This window comes from Typopeltis vanoorti, chromosome 10 (genome assembly GCF_054136105.1).
Source record: "Typopeltis vanoorti isolate ZY-2024b chromosome 10, IOZ_Tvanoo_1.0, whole genome shotgun sequence".
Classification (NCBI taxonomy): domain Eukaryota; kingdom Metazoa; phylum Arthropoda; class Arachnida; order Uropygi; family Thelyphonidae; genus Typopeltis; species Typopeltis vanoorti.
The window spans coordinates 104,503,800-104,525,909 of record NC_143558.1 but is presented as its reverse complement, the minus strand read 5'-3'; the positions used below and the strand labels follow the sequence as shown (position 1 = coordinate 104,525,909).

General features: G+C 35.6%; 1 protein-coding gene across 4 annotated transcripts in view; it reads right to left on the bottom strand.

The window, feature by feature from the left end:
* Positions 1-22,110, bottom strand: part of mv (lysosomal-trafficking regulator mauve) — a 1,073,830-nt gene that overhangs the window by 478,003 nt on the left and 573,717 nt on the right. For all 4 annotated transcript variants that reach the window (XM_090399251.1, XM_090399254.1, XM_090399252.1 and 1 more), the window contains 2 exons: positions 8,075-8,263; positions 4,357-4,502 (listed from right to left, as the gene is read on the bottom strand). In XM_090399251.1, the coding sequence (XP_090255377.1) occupies positions 4,357-4,502; positions 8,075-8,263 (335 nt within the window). The remainder of the gene's footprint in view (positions 1-4,356; positions 4,503-8,074; positions 8,264-22,110) is intronic.

Below are 22,110 nucleotides of genomic sequence, written 5' to 3'. Positions count from 1 at the left end.
AATATACATAATTATAAATTTAAAAGATTATAAAAATAAATTATAAAGATGATAAAAACATTAGAAAGGTTAAAGAATACTGTTAATAAATATATGGCTGACTTACGACCTGTCAGCCAGAACGGAAGTCGGTCATAAGTCGACGACCAAGTGTGTATAGTTTTAAATGGTCAGTAATTCATTATTCAGCTAATCAGACTTCAATCACACCTCTCACCTGAATGATAACAAGAGCAAGCGTGAATTTCAAGACCAGCATTCGCCCCTGGTGCAAGATAAATTTCACAAAATATAATTTTATTATGTATCTATGTATTAGTCCGTGCGGCTAGCCAACGAGTGGCTGGTTGCTTCACAACCATATGCCTGGGAAAGGATTGTCCTGGGTTCAATTTCTGTCGCTGACATGAGGAGCTTAGGATCTTTCTCGGACATAACCAAGTTAGCCGGTCTTGGGCGAGGACTGCAGGATTTTTCTCCCCAGTTTATATGGGATTTTTCCTCCCGCAAGCAAACAAACTGGCCTTGAGAACGTAACACTTCTACAGACATAGGATACACTGGGAGACATAGGTCAAACATCTTATCCTCGCATAACAGTTGCGGTTATAAGGAATAGAAATCCTTGAAACCGTAAAGGTAAAAGAGGGATAGATCTATGTATTATTTATTTAGATTTTCATATTTTTTATTCTTATACAGTGAAAGTAAAATTTTATTGATTGGAGAGTTTCCTAATTTCTGTTTCATCTTAAAATGGTATAAATATTCTTTCTTACTTTGATACTACAGTTTCTGTTGATGGAATATTAATATTTACAAAATTATAACTGCAACATTATACGAGGATAAGGTGGTTGGCCCTATGCCTCCCAGTGTATCCTATGTCTGTAGAAGCATTATCTTCTCAGGGCCAGTTTGCCGTTTGCTTGCTTGTTTGGGGGAGGAAAAACCCTGCAATCCTTGCACAAGACGGGCAAACTTGGCTATGTCTGAGAAAGATCCTATACTCCTCACATCAGCGATGAGAATCGAACCCAGGACACTCTTTTTCCAGGCATATGGTTGTGAAGAAACCAGCCACTCGGCTAGCTGTGCGGACTAATACATAGATACATAATAAAATTATATTTTGTGAAATTTATCTTGCACTACATTTGCTTTTTATATATTGGTATCAATGCAATTCATTTCAGTTTTTTAGTGAATAACATTTTCAGCGATCAATAGTTTGCATGATGAATTTTCCTTGTGCTGAATTGTCCCCGCAATGAATTGTCCGTGAGCCAATGATCATAGTATTTTTTATGATGGTCAGAATGAATTTCTTAAGGATAGGTCTTGTTTTAGCAATTTTCTTGCATTTTATGATTGGGTAACGAGTGTGTTAGATAAGGGAGAATAACATACAGTGATATTCTTGGACTTTGCAAAAGCATTTGATAGATTAGCAAATGATAAGTTGGTGTATAATCTGCAGAGGATGGCAATAGATAATATATTGGTTAGATGGAATGGTGATTGGCTCTCTGAATGATACAAGCAAGTTGTGTATGGTGGTTCAATGTCTCAAAAAAAAAAAAGGTAACCAGTGGCATCCCCCAGGAGGGTTTCTATTATTGGGGTCCCTGCTTTAACTTGTTTGTAAATGATATATCATGTGGAATGACTTGAGATCTTCAGTTGTTTGCTGATAATGCAAATCGGGAAGTTTTTAAGTAACGCTGCTGATGTTAATTCCCTTCAGGAAGATTTGAAAAGACTTTTGACTTGGACAAAGGAGTGATTATAGTTTTAATATTAATAAGTGCAATGTGTTGCATTTTGGAGTGCAGAAATATAAGAGTGTATACTATATATTGATGGTGCTGTACTGCAAGAAGTGGATGAGATTAATATTTGGGATTCAATATAGAGGGCATACTGAAAGTGTCGCTATGATAAGAAGTACTCTAACGTGTAAGGATAAGGAGTAACTGTGACATTGTATTAACTGTGACATAGAGCACTGGTTAAATCACGTTTGTCTTGTGCTCAGATTTAGTCACCCAGTTTTCACTGTGATGTGGGAACATTGTCCAGAGATGAGTGACTAAGACAATATCAGGACTCTGAAATGTTGGCTACGGAGAGAGGTTAAAGAAATATGGATTGCAGAATTTGGTTGAAAAAGAGGTGATATGACAAAGACATTAAAGTTAGTGAGGGTATTTTATTGGATTAATCCAGAAGAGATTATAAAAAGAGTAGAAGGTGAGAGGGGAAGAACCAGAGACCATTCCTGGAAGTTATGTAGGAATGTGGGGAAGAAGGGTGTGTGAGGAGCAGATTTTGTAAATGAAGAATTGTGAGCATTACCTGAATGTTGTTAATGTATGGAGTGTTATAGATTTTAAGATTCAGTAAGATAAATGTGTTGTCAGTTGAATTAACCTCCTATGATGATTCTGCTGACTCCATGGAGGGTATAATAATAACAATAATATTTGCATAAAGTAAAGACCTGAAATCAACATTTCTGATTTTGATATCTGGGTAATACCACTTTTCAATGTAAGTAATCCATATAGATGATGAATAACAGTGGGGATAATGTGCATTCTTCTCTCATACCTGAGTTAATACTGAACCATTTTCCTGTATTTCCATAAATTCTGACTGCTAACTTACAACTCAAATATAGACTATATACTGCACTGTATAATGTTCCACTTATACCATGTAATTGTTATGTTTTGAAAAGTTTATTTCTGGGTGCCTTGTCATATATCATTTTCTAGATCTACAAAACTTAAATGCAGATCCTTGTTCAATTCCCATGATTTTTCAACTATCTGTCTTAAAGTAAAATTCTGTTCCTAACAAGCATTATGTTCTCCACATTTTCCTTTCACAATTTTTCTTAGCCATTTCTGAAGTACACTTGCATAAATCTTATCAAGAATACACAGTATGGAAACTTCTATATAATTCTCACTTTCAGTTATATTTCTCTTTTTATATATGGAAACTATGAGAGCTCTTCTCCAATTATCTGTCCACTGACCAGCCATTCTGAATTGTAATATAATCACCACTGTAACATCTAGCCACCTTTCGTCATTTCAGGTTTTTGACGACTTTTTCTACTTCAAGTACTGATATGTATTCCCGAATGCATTAATATGAAGTATTTTCTACCACCACATGATCACTGCTTGTTTCATTTAGCAATCATTCAAAGTAATTACTCAAGACATCTATCCTTATCTTCATTTTAATGTTACTGTTTCATCTCTGATTCTTTTTATAGTCCTCCTCCTTCCATTTCTAACTTTTTCAATAGTCTCCAGAATCTTCTGGTACCTTCCTGATATTTCCTTATAAGCTGATTAATAAAATCAGTTTATAATCAGAATTCATTGATCTCACCGATGGAATTAGCTCACTGAATCAAATTCTGTGAAGGAAGAGAAGGTTGACTAGTCAGCTTGCCCCTACTTTTCACTGTAATATCTTTTCAATGTGATATTATGTTGCATACAGAAGTTTTGCCACTTGTTTCTGTGAGGATGTGTTGATGAGAGTATGTCCTGGATGCAATTTTTCTACAGATCTGATAATCCAACCCTATGCTTCCAAGCCCTTCTAAATAAAGAAGGACAACATTTACCCCAATTGGAAATTCACCTGTTGAATGCATAATAATAAAATTAATAATAAGATGGTATTTTCTGTTTCTTGTTGTTATTAATATGATTTTTCTATACTTACTGGATTACTCCTAAGAAAGTGGAGGATGAAAGACACAATAAGAGAGTTATCAGCACCTAAGCTGCCCACCCACAGTAGGCACACATGGATGACCACTGTCTGGTAAGAATGATGGCCCCAGAAATGGAACACCAAGGCTACACTGAATGCCATATCAGCATCATCCTTGGGTCCTATAGATCATGAAGAAGAATTATTGCAATGACCCTTGCAAGCAAGACAAATGACCTGAACAAGATGTCTAGAACTGCTCATCTTATCTTGCACATGTAATCTTGCACTTTAGCCTCTACTGAAGCAGAGGCTAAAGTGCAAGATTACAAGGATCCATTCCCCTTCCAGACATCTAACATGTGACAAACATGGCATTGAATTTCCAGCAATGGTGGTCAGGGAGGGGGGGGGGGGGATAAAAGGCTCGAGAGAAAGAAGAATATAGGAAGAAAAACTATGCAAAGATGAAAAATTAAAATGGCCAGTACTGCCACCGGAGTCAGTGCTCACGTGGCAGTCACTTTGTGGTAAAAAAATGCAGCAAATTGATAAATTAAATCAAGTATTAGAGTGAAAATAATGGCTTAAGATATATCGAACAATCATTACCAAGATTCTTTTGCTTTTCTGACAACAGAAATTGTGGCTTTAACAATAGATGGCAGCGAACTAGTCGTTTTCTAACTCTTTGTGGACCTTCAGTAGGTTCCAGTTCCCAAGCACAAGGATAAGACTCCTTGAAATGCCATGCTGATCTGTAAGGAAATGAAATGAATACTGAATACTACTTAGTTAAATGAAAGCTATTTGTTGCAGGAGTGTTTAAACTGGACCCTTATGAGAGGTTATTTATTTAAATACACCTACACATAAAGTGACAACTTTCCCACCTATTCACATTATTTAAGCCATTATGATTACCCAAATCAAACCAACTGATCAGAGATAATTTTGATACTCTTTATCATATATGATAAACAAATGCATTTTAATTATATAATTTATAACAATAAAAAAGATAAGTTAATATATTACTTACTAAATAGGTAAGGATATTTTCTGTCTCTTTTCAACTACAAATAAAGAGCTTTATAAACAAACCCTTATAATTACTGCTTTAAAATCAAATGCCTTATAGAAAAATATTGCCTGTTTTCAGGAAAGAAAACTGCAATGACACTGCTCTCTGATTTCATCTACTTCAGATTGGAAATTTTTCTCTGTATATGATAATCAAAGATATATATATATATAGACAACACCTGTGTAATGAAGTTGTAAGAATGATAGGACACTATGCCTTTTGACTGAAAAAAGATCTGCATTTAATTCTTAACATGATAAGAAGGATTTTCAAAATGAAGCTAATAGTGTTTTGTTTTTGTTTTTTTTCCTCTATTTATTTACTATAATAATAATAATAGTAAATAATGATGACGAATTTGAAATGAACAAAAGAAGAGAATTTTTTGAATTAATTAGTTTAATTTATCCCAAAATTACAGGTATCAGTGAGATTTTGTTGACAGGGAATAGTATATAGGAATAGATGTAAAGAGTACAGTAAATGGAAGGGAGAGGGCGAGAGAGCAGGATAGTATTGCTGTGATAGCACACCATATGCAGCCAAACAAAACACAGGAATTCAGCAGGAAGGTAGCGATGTGGAAAGAAGAATTTCTGAGGTGATCTGTGAGATAAAGACCAACAGGGGAAAAACATATCGTCAGATGCTACATGAGGCCATGAGTACAATGGTATAATATAGAAAACAGGTGTTTGTTAATCAGCACATAATAGGTGCAGGGCGAGCAATTATTATCAAAGACTTTGGGGACATAGATTGATAGGAGAAAAGCATAGAGGAAAAGAAATGGAATTTGTTTCCCTCCATGAAAATTATACACCACTAAATGATAATTATGTGAAACAACTTATGATGGAGGGAACTCAGGATTTGAAAGTGCTGGGCCTGGTGATAGGATCAGAAAATTTGTCCATTAAGAGGGTAATCATTTTGCCTGAGACTGGAGAGAGTGAATGACCTGAAAGGCAGTAGAGCATTTAAAATTTTCAGTTAAGAAGGGGGCATATATGGAGCTTCAAAGAAGAGGAGTCAGCTTAAAATAGTGCCAAGGCATAAGAATCCACAGAGGAAGGATGTTAGGAGTACACAGAAAATGATGAAGGGTGTTTGAAGGAGTCGGTATCAGACTGCATATCCAGAATCACGTACGAATGGGTATGCAGAATCACTAAACAGGAACTACAGTGAAAGAATATGTTGTGGAGGGTATATAAAGAGAAAGGTAATCAGCAAGCTAACCAGTAGTACAAAGCACAAGCCAGGACTTTTGTAAAGGCATCTGGCATGGAATAATGCTATTACATAAACTGGAATAAATGGAGATGAATATGAAGTTAGATAAGATGATGGCTGACAGTTTGGCATCATAATCATAAAGTAGTACAAGGAGAAATAAAATCCAAGAGAATGCAGATGACTAGCAGTGTGCTGGTCACACAAGCTGCTGAGATTTTATTTGTACATCAGTGATATAAGAAAAGATTTGAGTGGAAATATCCAGTTGTTTGATGATGATGTAAAAGCAGTTAGAGTAAAAAGTTAAGAAATATAATGCAGAGATTCTACAGCATGATTTAAATAGACTGACAGTGTGAGCAATGGGTAACAATTGTGGAAACATACAAGAATATGCAGATTGGGATGGAAAGATTACATGATGTGCACTATATTGATATATACTCAAGAGGGAGTTGAAATTCAGAAGGGGAAATAAGGTGATAATAAGACCATTTATAATACGACTATATATAATAAGATAATAAGACTCATCATCATCAAGTTCACATTTGGACTAGTGTGCACATATCTGGTAATTTGAATCACTAGGAAATAAGCAAGTAACGGAGAGAAATTGAAGATGAGTGATGCAAATACTGTGATGTCCATGGAATGAGATGTTACATCTTTTTATGAGAAAAAGATTGAAGATTTGCCAGTTAATAAAAACTGGTTGACAGGCACAAAAGCTAAAGAGAAATGAATTATAAAAACATATAAGTAACTAAACATGTTTTATAGAGTTAATGGAGAAATTTTGCACTATATGAAAAGATGGGGAGGCAGTCACAAGGTGCTTTGTTGGAGTTGAGTCGTTTGTCGGCAAATGACTTCAAGGAGAAATATGATAGGTATTGTATGAATAATAATAATAAGGTTGGCCTCCTGCAATGAATTTTTGGACTCCATGGAGATGCCTGACTAAAAATAATAATAATAATGGCATCTAGAAATTCTCTACTTTTCTTTCTTCAACTAAAAACAAGTTTATTCCATAAATATTTCCCATCATCTATCAGATTCCATTAATCTGTGGTTATTTTATTTTGGATGATTTAGAAATATGCATCTGTTCATTGCAAGGAACAAAAAGAATCATGAACTTGAACAATCTAGACTCCTGGAAACTACCATCTCTAAACAAGGAGTCCTTTGGAAAAAAACAAAAATTCTGAATAAGAGTGTGTGTTAATTTTGTAAATACATCCTGTTTTTTTTTTCCTTAATTCCAAGAACAATTTTTACCTTACCAAATCTGTTCTGATGCTTTGCATCTGGACAAATCAAAACATGATGAAACAATCATGTTTCAGTTGTTTATACTACAACAGTGAGTGTCTTACAGATTTTAAAGTTAATTTGTACTTCCTGCTTTTTATCCTTGTGTGTATGTTACCCTAAAGAAGCCACAGGTGCCCTGGTGAAACCAATCACTGTTTTATATATATATATATATATATATATGATTTTCATTGTTTTAAGGACCAAATAAACCCAGTATCTTATAATAATTATTTGTGGTTATAAAGTTTACTTTCAGCATTAATAATTATTTTACATTTATATCAATATCTGAATGTCATAAGATAGGATAAAGCAAAATCATATTGTACCATCATCTTTGTTTGTTGTTTTAAGCACAGAGAATGCAATCAGTCAGATGAGTTCCAAATTACCAGCCTATCCTCATTTGTTCAGCATTCAGATGGACACCTAATAACATGGTGCACAACAAGAAGGCGACAATAAGACAATTGATCAGAAATGCTGGTTGGGTCTCTGTATTCTTTACAGGCTATGTGGTTTCCTCCTAGTTATTAAACTTTGAACCTTACCACTAACCACTGGAGGGTACACGTCAGCAATTGATGATAATGATAAAGCAAATATTTTTCTAATTAGAAAAGTTATTTAAATAAAAACATTAAGAAAAATATTATAAACAACACATAAAATATATACCTTTCATGTGTTAAAAGGTCTCTAAGGGAATGCCACACTTTCCGTGTAGCAATCTTTTGTGCATAATCAGATTTTATTTCTTCAATAAATTTCTTCCGTTGCATGTTCTGGGTTCCAACAACCGAGCGAGTTATGTCCATAGCATTTTCAGAAATTTTTTTCGCAAGTCTTAAATATCTCTGATACACCCTAAAATAATAATAATAAAAAATAATAATAAAAAATAATAATCCATTCACTCTAGAATCCATATTATCTGGATAAAGTATAACAATGAATTATTATTTTTAGTTTCAATGTTAGATACATAAATAATATATCCAGAAATAAGTTAATTCAGTGGTATTTACATATTGTGAATAGTAACAATTTTAAAAGGGAGATAGGAATCAAGGAGATTTAAGGGATAATAGAAAATTTAGCGGCATGGATTTAGTATGTATGTGAATGTCTATCGGCAGTAGAATCTATTGGCTAGAAAATATTCTACATTTAGTCTCTAGAGTAGGACTTCCAGATTATGAAACCCTTTCTGTATGCATGGTACTAGATATACTACAAGTCTGAAACCTTTTTTGTGGCTACAGCTATAAAATACATAAAAATTATGTTGTCATGGTTTTCTGAAAAAAACTCATAAGCATCGAAAAGCCATATTGAGCCTTTCTGCAAATCCATTGCTAAATCTAGAGATTTAATTTAACACTAATACTCATATGAACATGAGCATCTTTGGAGCAGTACCTTTGAACCACTATACACTTTTAGAGGATTTTGGTTTTATTATTAATTATGAAAAAATGTTTGCCACTAAGTTAGACCAAAAAACATACCAAGGATGAAGCCTATTTCAGGAACAGATTCATCCAAAACAATAATGTAAGCAATAATCAAGAGCAAGAATGATAAATGCACGTAAACACAAGAAAGATATTTAATTAACCAAATATTTCAGTCTGGAAATAGCAGACTATCTTCAGTGGTATTACAAGAACAGTTTTAAAAAATACAAGCTAGAATACTAACAATAGATCGTTAAAAATAGAACACACCAATTGGCTCAACATGGGATTGAAACTGACCACAGCATCTTTTGGTCCAGGACTCGCCTCTTACATAGATCCCGTTATAGGTTCGAACGTTTGTTCAAGGAAAGCGTGGAGGCCTTACTCCAACGTCCCAACCTGAATCGTAATGACTGTATATCTATATCAAAAATCTGGGAAATTCTAATCAAGATTACTCATTAATTTTTTTTTTCTTTCCCCCCCCCAATCATGTCTCTACTTCAAAATGTTCAGTTTTATACTTAATACTTAGTGATGTAACATCACACGCTGTGTTCTATTTTTAACGATCTATTGTTAGTATTCTAGCTTGTGTTTTTTAAAACTGTTCTTATAATATCTCAAATAATACTTCAAAATGTTCTTGAAGATGGTCTGCTATTTCCAGACAGAAATATTTGGTTAATTAAATATCTTTCTTGTGTTTACGTGCATTTATCATTCAGTCTTATGTCACAAATATCCTTAAAACAGCAAATCAAGAGCAAGAGCTAAACAAAGAAAATTTGTTCAGCTCTTGTTTCTGTTTCACTGTCAGTTCCATGCTGTTTATTTTTTGGTCCATTTCTAGCATTCATTCTACCAGTCACTTGCATTTTCTATCCCTCTCATGCCACTAATGATATCATTAATCTCTCTGATAGTCAGCTAAATCCACCCAAACTCTATTAACATTCGGTATGACCTTGTTATGCAATACTCTATTCTATTTTAATACTAGAGGGATAGGGCAGGTTCGGGGTTTAGAGGTGCAGGAGGAGAATGTGTTCCAAATACTGAGTACTCTGGATGTCAGTAAAGCTGTGGAACTGGATGGTATTTCACCACGAGTTTTGAGAGAATGTGCTAAGGAACTGACAGCTCCTTTGACCTGGCTTTTCAATGAAAGTCTGGCTACAGGAAAGGTGCCCAGGGAATGGAAGGAAGGTAAGATAGTGGCATTGCATAAGGGCAGTAGCAGACAGGAAGTGTCTTATTATAGTAGGGATCCCAGATGTCCCGTAAAATACGGGATTGTTTCGTTTTTGGCTAATGCGTCCCGTTGTCCAGAAAAAAACTCTTTGGGACAGCTTTTTGTCCTGTATTTTAGAGATCAAGACTAAATAACAAAATCGATGAGTTACAATTTCTATTCTATTACAAACATCGCTCTCCGTCATTACAGGGAACTGTAGATGCGTTGTTATTTTCTCAAGGTGAGTGATGGCAACACTGCAACAATAATAAGTTTGTTAGAACAGTGCGCATGTGCAAACTGCAGCTGATACATTGCTGTAGACACTGAGGCTGTTATAGCTAAAATAAAGAAAGTAGTGGAGTTCATTATGTGTATCCCTGGAACAAATGCATGTGTCGAAAGATTATTTTCTTTCATGAATGCACTGTGGACTGACGAGAAAACAAATTGTCTGTAAAAACTGTAAAATCATTCTTCAGTGAGGATTGTGTAGCTTTTCATGACATGATTCTTAAAAACAAACAATTGTTAAATGAAATTCATTCTTCAGAAAAGTATTGCAAGAGTGAGCAAGACTGACTGATTAATAAGAATATTGTCAGGTGAGAAGAGCATTACTGTATTAACAATATATTTTGTATCTAGAATAGTAAATAAAAAAACATTTGAAGGCAACTTAAAGTGGCTTAATGAAAATATGCAGCCTAACAATTTGATTTACTATTTCTTTACTTATACTTAGTAAAGTGTGTGCATAGTAAACCTTACCATGCACACACACTTTGAAAGTTAGAATCATTTTGTAAGACTGGCATATGTAATGGATGCGCATACTAAACTTTCACCCTCAGTCATAAGTGTCCCGTATTTTTTTCCAATGTATCTTCTTCTTATTATTATGTTATCTTCTATCGAAGGTCAGCGACCATCTTGGCGAACAAACTGCGCTCTTGTGCTAATCTGAGCAGTTGTGCACTGCTCTTTCCTGTCCATGTCTTGATGTTGTCAAACCATGATATTCTTTTTCTTCCTCTAGTTCCTTTGCCATCAATTCTTCCTACCAAAATAGTTTGTAGAAGTTGGTATTTGCTGTTTCTCATGATGTGGCCAAGATATGATGTTTTTCGTTTCTTGATTATTTGTACAAGATGTTTAGCTTTGCCAATGGATTTTAAGACATCTTCATTGGTAATTTTTTCTCCATGATATCTTTAGCATTCTTCTGTATAGCCACATCTCAAAGGCTTCGATTTTCTTGATGGTTGTCGCCTTCAATGTCCATGTTTCAACTCCATAGAGCAGAATAGACCACATGTAGCATTTCAGCATTCGGCATATGACTTCCATGTTTAGGTCTTTATTGCAGAATAGTGTTCTCATTTTCATGAAGGACTGCCGTGCAACTTCAATCCTTGTCTTTATATCTATTTCTGGATCCCACCGTTCATTAAGCCAGCAACCAAGATATTTATATCTTGACACTTGATCAATATTTTTCCCAATGAGTGTCAGTTTCATTGATGAGGCTGGATGTTTGCTGATGATCATGTATTTTGTCTTGTTGATGTTTATATTTATTCCCATTCTTTGGCTTTCTATGTATACTCTGTCAACGAGTTTTTGGAGATCCATAATGTTATCTGCAATTAGCACGGTGTCATCTGCATATCGTAGGTTGTTAACAATCTTTCCATTTATTGTGATTCCCTCTGGACATTCTTCCAATGCTTTTTTAAAGATTACCTCTGCATATATGATGAACAGGAGTGGTGAGAGCACACATCCTTGTCTCACTCCTCTTTTGATGTTAATATCACTGGTGGTAATGTTGTCTAATTGAACGGTAGCTGACTGATTCCAATACAGATTTATTATTAGTCTTATGTCTTGTTTGTCTAGCCTTATTTGTTGAAGGATTTCTATTAAGTTAGTGTGTCTGATTTTGTCGAATGCTTTTTCAAAATCTATGAAACACATAAAGACAGATTTCCGTTTTTCTATGCATTTTTGTATCAATATTTGGGTACAGAAAAGGGCCTCTCTAGTACCAAAACTATTCCGAAAGCCGAATTGTGTTTCACTTAGAGTTTCTTCACTTTTTCTATAAATGCGATTCTGAATTACTTTCAAAAATATTTTTAATGTTTGGCTCATTAGACTAATAAGTCTGAAGTCACCACAGGAATTCGCTTTGGGTTTCTTTGGGATAGTGATAAATGTAGATTTGAGCCAATCTGATGGAAATTCATCACTTTCATATATTTTATTAAATAGTTTTTCAAGAAGTTTGATGTTATCTGGTTCTATTAATTTTAAAAATTCTGTTTGCACACCATCTGGTCCAATGGCTTTTCCTGTTTTACTTGTTCGTATAGCATTCTCTATTTCGCATTTCATGATTGCTGGTCCTTGAATGTTATCTTTTATATTTATAGGCTTCTGTCTAGTATCATTGAAAAGTTCTGTTACATATTTTATCCAAATCTGTAATTTATTCTCTTCTTCTAGAACTATTTTTCCATTTTCGTCTCTTAGAGACACTATTTGCTTTTTCCTCAGTTTTCCAGAAATTTCGTTTTCTTATACAGATTGAAATTATCATGTTTCTTCTGAAGCAGTTCAATTTTAGTACATCAATTTTTTATCCAATTTTCCTTGGCTTCTTTTATTTTTTTCTTGATGATGTTATGTGTTTCTGTAAACCTGGCTAGGTCTTTGTTTTCATACATTCTTCTTGTATCAATAAGAGAAAGAATCTCATCTGTCATCCATTCCTGCTGTTTTATATTATTCACATAACCTACTTCTTCAATACTTGTTGTTACGATGGCATTCTTTAAGCTATTCCAAAGAGATTCCACACTTTTATTTTCTTCTATGTTAATCTGTTGTAATCGCAGGTTAAGCTGTGTCTTGGCACTTTTATTTATGTTCGGGTCTTTCAGTTTTTCCACCTCAATTTTCTTTTTCTTCTTTTGTGATTTTTTAGCTGATTTTAATCTAAGACGTACTTCTGCAACTATGGGATTGTGGTCTGATGAGATATCTGCTCCAGGATAAGTCTTTGCACTCTTTATACTACTGTGGAATCTTTTATTTATCAGTATATAATCAATTTGATTTCTGACAATATTATGTTGGTTATCCAATGTATCTGGGATCCCTAAATTATAGGCCAGTTTGTGTGTCATCAGTAGTTGTTAAGATCTTGGAGAAATTAGTTAGGGACCGTATACAACATTGGGCAGATGAGAGTTATGTTATCTGTGAGAGACAACATTGATTTCTGGGGGGGGGGGACACTCTTGTTTTAGTAATATGCTAGCCCTTTATAATAAAGTTAGAAGAGCAGTAGATGAGGGAAAGGCATATACTGCCATTTTCTTGGAGGATTTAGCGAAGGCATTTGACAGGGTGCCACATGATAAGTTGATATTTAAGTTGTAGCACATGGGTTTGGATGTCAGGTTGGTCAACTGGATTCAGGATTGGCTGTCCGATAGGTATGAGAGAGTTGTATATAGTGGGGCAGTTTCAAGGAGGCAAAGAGTTACAAGTGCGGTCCCACAGGGCTCAGTACTGGTACCTATATTGTTTAACCTATATATCAATGACATTGGATTGCAGGGGATGTTTAGCTGTTTGCGGATGATGTGAAGCTGGGAAGGGTTATTAGTAATAGTGCAGATGTGGTAGTCATGCAAGAGGATTTGAATAAGCCAGACAGATGGGAAAATGAATGGGGTGTCGGTTTAATGCAGCAAAATGTAAGGTCTTGAGGTTTGGGACACATCGATATTGGAGGAGATATACTGCATACTCTATTGGAGGAGATATACTGGAGGAAGTAGGGGGAGACAAGAGATCTGGGGTTGAATGATTGATAGAAACCTGAAATTCAAGGGACATATTGGAAAGGTGGTGAAAATAACACAAAGGATTGCTGTAATAATAAGATGGATGCTGACCAGACCACACTTAGACTATTGTTCTCAGATTTGGTCCCCAGGATTTGAAGGGGATAAATTAACTGTGGAAAGGGTACAGAGGCAGATAACAAAGATGGTTTCAGGACTGTGGACTGCAGAGTATGCTAGATAGAAGAAGGAGAGGTGATATGAGTGAGACTTTCTTTTGTTCTTTTGCTTGGTGGAACAGCAGGAAGGAGTGATGACAAGGGGCAATCCCTGGAAGTTATGAAAGGAAACTGCAAGCAAGAGGGTGAGGATTGATTTCTTAGCACGGAGAGTGGTTGAACCGTGGAATGCACATTGCCTGATAGAGTGTTGAGAGCGAGAACAGTCAATGAGTTTAAGGAGTAGTATGATAGATTTGTGTTTCCTGGGAAGGACCTCCCACGCTGAGTCTTGATAGACTTGTGTTTCCTAGGAAGGACTTCCTGCAATGAGTCTTATGAATCCTTGGAGGCCTTAATAATAATAATAATAATGTTTCTGCAAAATTCAGGTTCATCACTCATAACAAACCCTGTAAAAAAATTTTATAATATTTTATAACCTTTCTATTAAAAACAAGAATAAGTTAGTAAGATAAGACAAGACAACCATTCTTTAAAATCTATGTTGAACTCCAGTTGCCTCTTGATTTTGTTAAAAGTGATTTGTGTAGAAGTTTTTGCATAACCTTCATGAAAAATGAGGCACATAAGGCCATGAGAATCATGCAGATTCATTGACCAGAGTATATGTTTTGGAGGAGAGGTCTTGAATAGGAAAAAACTGTCACATTCACGTGAGATTAACTCATCTGCCAATGAAAATACCTTATAATTATTCCTCATATCTTACTTGGGATTTGATATTTGATCAAAAGTGTCTTTGCAGACCAAGGGTAACAATGACTCTGCAGTACAGTCAGATGGGTGAGATGTTATGCGTGCTCTCTGATTGGAAAATATTTGGGCTCAATTCTGATCAATGATATGAGAATGTCTTCTCAGAATAAGTTAGCCAGTCTTTAACATTATCTTATAAGAGTTAGACAGTGGACATATGGAGGTGGAAGGGTTTATCTTCCTAAATGACTCAGGCTATACCATAAAAAAGCCACGTAGCATACATAAAGTATGTCAGACATGTAAAAATGGTGTTGGACGGAAGAAATGGAAGCTAAATAGTTATGAGATATGTGGAATTGCAAGGAAATCATCATTGATACTAGAATGACTATATATTAATCAAGAGACATGGAAATCAAAGTCAGGTTATAGTAACCTGAAAGTTAAAACCTGCTGAATTGGTTGGATAAGTGGTGAGAATACCTGCTTGCCAACGACAGGCTGTGGATTCAAATCCCATTGTGGGCATGGCTGAGTGTAAAAGTCTGCTCTGGACTAGCTTTATAGATCCTGGAGCTCACAAGGCTTATCTTTACATGTATTTATATGAAAACAGAGACAGTGACCACTCAACTGTCATTGAAGAATGTGAAATAAAAAGAAATATGTAAAATGAAGAAGAGAACATGGAATAATGACCTACTAAAGACTTAAAATATATTAAAGAGTGGATAGTTATAAAGTAAATCATTTAAAATCTTCACAGACAAAGTGTATGGATATATAAGATTATAAATTGGTTCCTCAAGGGTGAAAGCTAGATAATTTCGAAGAGACATGGATATGCTGAAACTATACTGTGATTACTTTCTTGTAAAGAATAACATGGTGTGAAAGGTTTCAAGAATAATCACAACCAGGCAACATTCGTGAATTGTAGACTCTAATACATAAATAATATTTTAGAGAAAATTTTAAAGATCTGAAAATAAGAACCAAACTTTGGAGACTTAGTGGCAAATTCTGAAGAAAACACTGTTGATTCAGTTAGAGAGGTATGTGGCAAAGTTGTTTGCAAGGATAGAAAACTGAACATTGTGATAGGATAAATAAGTCAAAGTTAATCTGGTACCCTGAGAGAATATACAGAAAAATGCACAGAAGCAAAGCTATGTAAAAAAGTAGCAAAACAAAATCATGGGAAGCCTTTGGTAATAATATAGAAGATAAATAACAGGAGAGAGAGGCAAAATGTTCCAGAGGCTATTGAAAACACTTAAAAATCAAGAAAAGAGTACTGTAAAAGTAAACAGGAATGATAAGAGTGATAAAAAATTTTGAGTTTCAGTCATTTGAGATGAAGATAGTTTGAATTTTTCATCTCATTTATTTTTTCTCCACACACACGAGGCTGCAAAGTCTAGCAAATCAATGCTATGTGTGAGAAGGGATCAAGAGGAAAAGTATATAATCTTTTTGAGGAGTTGGAGGTAGTAATCTTCGAGGTATACTTCTTGGGGATGGCTGCTGTAAAGAACCAAGGTAAATGGAATGAAAGATGAGTGGAAGGAGCAAAGTTTGATAAGACAGCATTTCAAGGATAAAAGGTTGCCGGGTAGCCACTACCCTTATTATTGTAGTTTTAGCAGAAATAGGAGAGATAATGGATGCCAACTGTGCAAAGCAATACCCATGGTAATATCTTTCAAAAGACAATGCAGAAATTGAGTCTGTAAAACAGAGGATAGAAAGAAGCTGGCGTAAAATCTCAAGAGAAATTATTTTTTTTAAGAGAATTTTCACTCAAGATTTTCCAATTTTTTTCTCTGAAATTATAAGAAAAAAATGTGCTTAGTAAGATGTAAACACCTGCACTTTAGATTTGTTTGTAAAAGCTTAATAGGAGTTAAGCCGGATTAGCGCTGAATACAACCAAAATCGTAAGGTCTGGCGTCCAGCGATGACGTCAATTCCTTCATTGCTTCTGGCTAATCCTGGAATACTCCAAACTAAGAACAAAGGCCTGAGAATAGAATAAAAGGCAATGCACCACATGGTTCTAGGCTTTTTGGTCCTTGGTCTCGTGCTTGGTTCTTCATCTGCAAGGTCTACAGGGGCTCCTTTCCTAGTTCTGGGATGATCACTCTTCCCACTGCCGATGCCAGATGTCTGCTGGCAGTTTGCTCTAGGCTTCTGGATAGCTATGGCAGAACTCCAGTGTGTCTGACGAAGGAAAACTCTTGAGAATTGACTGATCGGAAGTCTCTACGTGTGTTATGGATTAAATCGGACTTTCCTCTCGAGATTGTTAGCAAGTAAGCCATTATTTTGTTTGTAGTATGTTATATGATTGTAACTCGAAATCGTAAAAGATTGAGAGAGGTTACTTGTTAACTGACAGTTAAATTGAATTTTGAATAAGGGGAGAACTTGTATTGTTGTCTAATTCATAAGTTACTTGTGATAATGTTTGAATTAATGTCATTTAAGTATTGAATGTGTTGGAAGAAAGTTAATGTAATCCTTCTTGGAATATTTATGCATGCTTGCAGGCCAAGTGGTGTAATAGAAGACGCTGTTAAATCAAAGTACAATAAGTTTTCTGATAGTGAACGCACTATAGTTTCTGTTGCTTAGATAGCAAGTTGTCTTTGTGTGTTAAAGTGCTTTTGATTTAGTTAATCTTTTCTTAACGTTTATGTGCTTTGTATCATGTCCTTTAGTTTGATAATAAACATGTTTTTGTTTTGTAATTACCTGGTTCTCAGTCCTTAGCCAATGCACTATCCCAGAAAATATTAACGAACCTGCGGGAGTAAAATACAGTAACAAGTCATGACTTGCATATAAAGATATTGTCTAGAAGTATTAACTTATTTTTTGTTATCTTCTCGCCCTGACTTTCAAACATAAGGATCAATTAAGTGGCGCAGTCGTTAAGATCAAATAAATTTCTTAATTGATATTGTGCGATTGCTCAGGGACTGTTATGTTCGATAGACTTATAACACGAGGTCTAACTAACCGCAGAAAAAGGGGTGCAGGAATAAATTTAAGTAAGGAAGTAGATAGATAGAATAGATATAAGGAAAAGTAAAGAAAGTAAATATTTTACAAACAGCAGATAATAAAGAAGAAGAGATAAAATTTACACTGGGAAAGGGGGGGTTGTCAATCAGACAAAAAAAAGATATATTTTGAAACAGCATCAAGAATTTTTAGAAGGGTTTCAGGTAAAGCACCACAAATGTGAGAGCAGTATTCCAAAGCTGGGTAAATATGAAATTTTTGCAGAGTGAGATTTGTACAACACTTTGTTTTATTTATTTTTATATCATTCCCGCACATGGTTTATATAGGCTGCAAATCCTGTAGCAAATAAACCAATGCTGTGTAGGAAGTGATCAAGAGAAAAGTATATTCTTTTTCAAGAATTCAACATTTCTGTGATCACCAGATGACACACAAATCATAATACAGATGAAAAGCGATATCTCAAGAGAAAAATAATGTACAACTTGAGTGTTAAGCTGGGCATTATTAAAAGAAAGAATAGGAGAACTATTGCCTTTTACTCTTTTGCAACAACAAAAAATGCAATATTGTGTTTTGGTAGCATGAAGGTAATGACTCAACTGTCATCACATCACTGAAGGATGGTATGAAGATCAGTGTTTAGGATACTGCTGTAGATGATCTTGAAACTTGAAATGTTTGACAACTGCCATGTTTCTTCACCTAGAGAGTAGGTGAAATAACAGAGCTTTGAGGAATACCTGTATTAGTAAGAAAATCTGAAGACAGAACACTTTCCAGCATGACAATGATATTTGGACTGTTCACCACACAGAGAACAACCCAGGAGAAATTGTAATCCAGTTAGGATGAATGTAAAACATAAGGTGGCAGAGAAGTCATTGATGTCAAATTATATCAAATGCAACTGAAATATTAGGTGCAAGAGCACCTAATATTTCAGTTGCATTTGATATAATGCAACTGAGGTGGATTTTGATTGGAGGAATCCATATTGGGGATCACTGATTAGATAGAAATTTTCAGTTCTTGGAGACTTGATTGATGATGACCTTTTCCATTACTACAGACAGCACGGAGATAGCAGCTATATAGGAGGGGGGGAGCTAGAAAGTTCTGATAAACACCTAGAACAAAAATGATATTAAAGCAACTGATATAACCACAAGAAAGAACATACTAGTAGTAGAGTTATGAAGGTAACTTATGTTCTTATATCCTTGTATGTTCTGTCTTGTGGTTATATCAGTTGCTTTAACATTATTTTTGTTCTAAGCGTTTATCAGAACTTTCCAGTCCCCCCCCCCGATATGTTGATAGTAGATATCTGGATTATTATTATGATGATGATTTGACACCTCCAGGGAGTTCAAAGACTCCTTAAGGGAGAGTGTGCCAACAGCATTGAACGATTGGTCCCCTTCCAACTACTAACCGTGCTCAAACTTACTTAACTGAGCCATTGGTAGCAGAGGCTCTACGAAAAGACCAACCTTTGCTGGCTTGGAGAAAAGAAATAGTAGCCTGACTGTAGAAAGAAGGAGTAAAAGTCTTGGGGCTCTTCCTGCTTAGTGTGATTGTGCCAGAGGGTATGAAGTGGTGAATGAGTGAGGATGAGGAGAGGTATTCCACTAGAGATGAAACTTTGTTAAGATTATGATCTGAATTACAGAGGAGTGGTCATCACAGAGTATACTGGAAAGGAAAAGAACATGAAAGTGTTGGATTAATGGAGAAGGTTACTGGGTATTTTGGTTGGAAGGTGAACAACTTGCTTTAGGTCAGCTTACAGAAAATATCTCAGCTTTCTTTCTACTTGGTTAGTGGAACTGAACTAATTGGAGTTGTGGATGTTAAAGTCCCCAAGGAAGATGCCTGACTTCACTAAGAGAAAGGTGGATTGCAGAAAATCAAGCAACAAAGTCAAGAAGGCAAAGAAATCAGAGCAATTTTCAGAAATGTAGGAGTGGCAAAGAAATCTTAAGCCACAGATAGTCTTCCTCTGGATCTTTGTCTGGCAATGTTGGCATCAAACAGCTATTTTGCTAACCTTTCTCACACACTCTTTTGTAAATTGAAAAATTTACAAATTCTGAAACTTTTCTGCAAAATCAATCACTCCCTCATTACCATTTAAAAAGTGAATTATCATAGGTATGAAATTAACAGAAATTTTGATGTGAATGTCAACTTGAGAATTAGCAAACTAGTTGCATATAAAACAATTGTATTACAACTTCCTAAAGCATTGTTTTACAGTAGTAAAATTTCCTTCACAACCACTAATATAAACTACTCTGGATTTAGAGAAAGATGTTGGAAGTTTTTCTCCACTTGGTTAGACTATAATAAATTTAGTTTATTCCTTTATCAAAGTATAAGCAAACAAAGTTTGCACATGAAGTATCTTCAGGACTGAGGCAACTCGTGGTAAAGGTGGACCAAGCTCTCATCACTCCTTGATGTGAGATCTCCCACAATGCAATGCACATCTCCTTGCGGACATGTATAATGCTATGCATTAAGGAAAGGGCCACTACCCAGACTGGTTTTGACCTTTATTGAATGTTCAAGTACAGGTCAAACTCCAAAAACTCAGCATTGTTCCCCTCAGTAATAGGCTCACCCTGCCACTGAGAAGAATTCTCAGAACCCGCTACACTGTGGCAGACTCATCCCACCACTGAGCAGAGCTGCTCATTTGCTCATATGTCATCTGAGAGATAACAGCAACAGCGGTGCCTCAGTTAACTTCACGGACTACAGCATTGCCATTCATTACCCCCCCCACACACACACCCAGGACCTGGGTGACAGCAACAGTCAAGCCTCAGTTAAAACTTCATGGGCTACAGCATTAGCACTCAACACCCAAGCTTCCAACTGATTTCGATCATTATTGAGGTCTCGTCAGTGGGAACCAGACCCAGAGGTAGCGATACCAAGGCGGAAGCAATGGAGAAGTCATCTTTACCTATACGAGTTGCCAAAAGATGTCTCACCTTATTATTAAATTACTCTGGATTTAGAGAAAGATATTGGAAGTTACACTATAGTAAATTCAGTATAGTGTAATTATGTAATTATGTAAATTTAGTATAGTGTCACAAACTGCCACGCTCCTCGGGCATAGTTTGTTACAGCACGCCAAGCAATTTCACTTCTTTCAAGCAATTTCGCTGCCAACTACGAGTATACTCGTAGTTGACAGCGAACGTGTTAATACTTTATTCAAGTGTAAGCAAACAAAGTTTGCGCCTGAAGTATCTTCAGGACTAAGGCAACTCGTGGTAAAGGTGGACCAAGCTCTCCTCACTCCTTGTCTTAGTATCTCCCATAATGCAAAACACATCTCCTTGCAGACATGTATAATGCTATGCATTAAGGGAAGGGCCACTACCCGGACCGGTTTCGACCTCTATTGAGGTCTTGTCAGTGGGAGCCAGACCCAGAGGTGGTGATACCAAGGTGGAAGCAATGGAGAAGTCATCTTTACCTATACGAGTTGCCAAAAGGTATCTCACCTTATTATTAAATTATTCTTGATTTAGAGAAAGATGTTGGAAAATTTTTTCCACTTGGTTAGACTATAATAAATTTAGTTTAAGCTTGGTCCACCTTTACCACGTGTTGCCTCAGTCCTGGAGATACTTCAGACGCAAACTTTATTTGCTTACACATGGATAAAGGATTAAACTAAATTTTAGGATAAGTAAATAAAGATTAGGTGTTCAACAAATTGAAAAATATGATTGTGAATAGAGCATTGGGACTGGATGGCATGTCAGCCAGTGTGCAAGGGTACTGGCATTGCCACTGATGAAGTTGTTCAATATAAGTCTCAGGCTCTGGCAGAGTTCCTGGGAAGAGTGTAAGATAGTTCCAATGCATAAAGGTGGCTCCAAGACAGAGGTAGCAAACTACAGACCAATTAATATATCAGGAGTGGTTATTAAAGTATTGGAAAAGTTGTTAATATGAAATCCAAAAGTAGGTTGATTGATAGGGATGTAATACTCTGTAGTGAGAATCATGGCTTTGTAAAGGGTAGGTCCTGTCTTAGTAAGTTACTCACCTTTTATAATAAAGTGATAGCAGAATTAGATAAAGGATGTAGCACCAGAGAAGTACTACTTCTCTGGTACTACATCAAAAAACTGCTGGACTTTGCAAATGT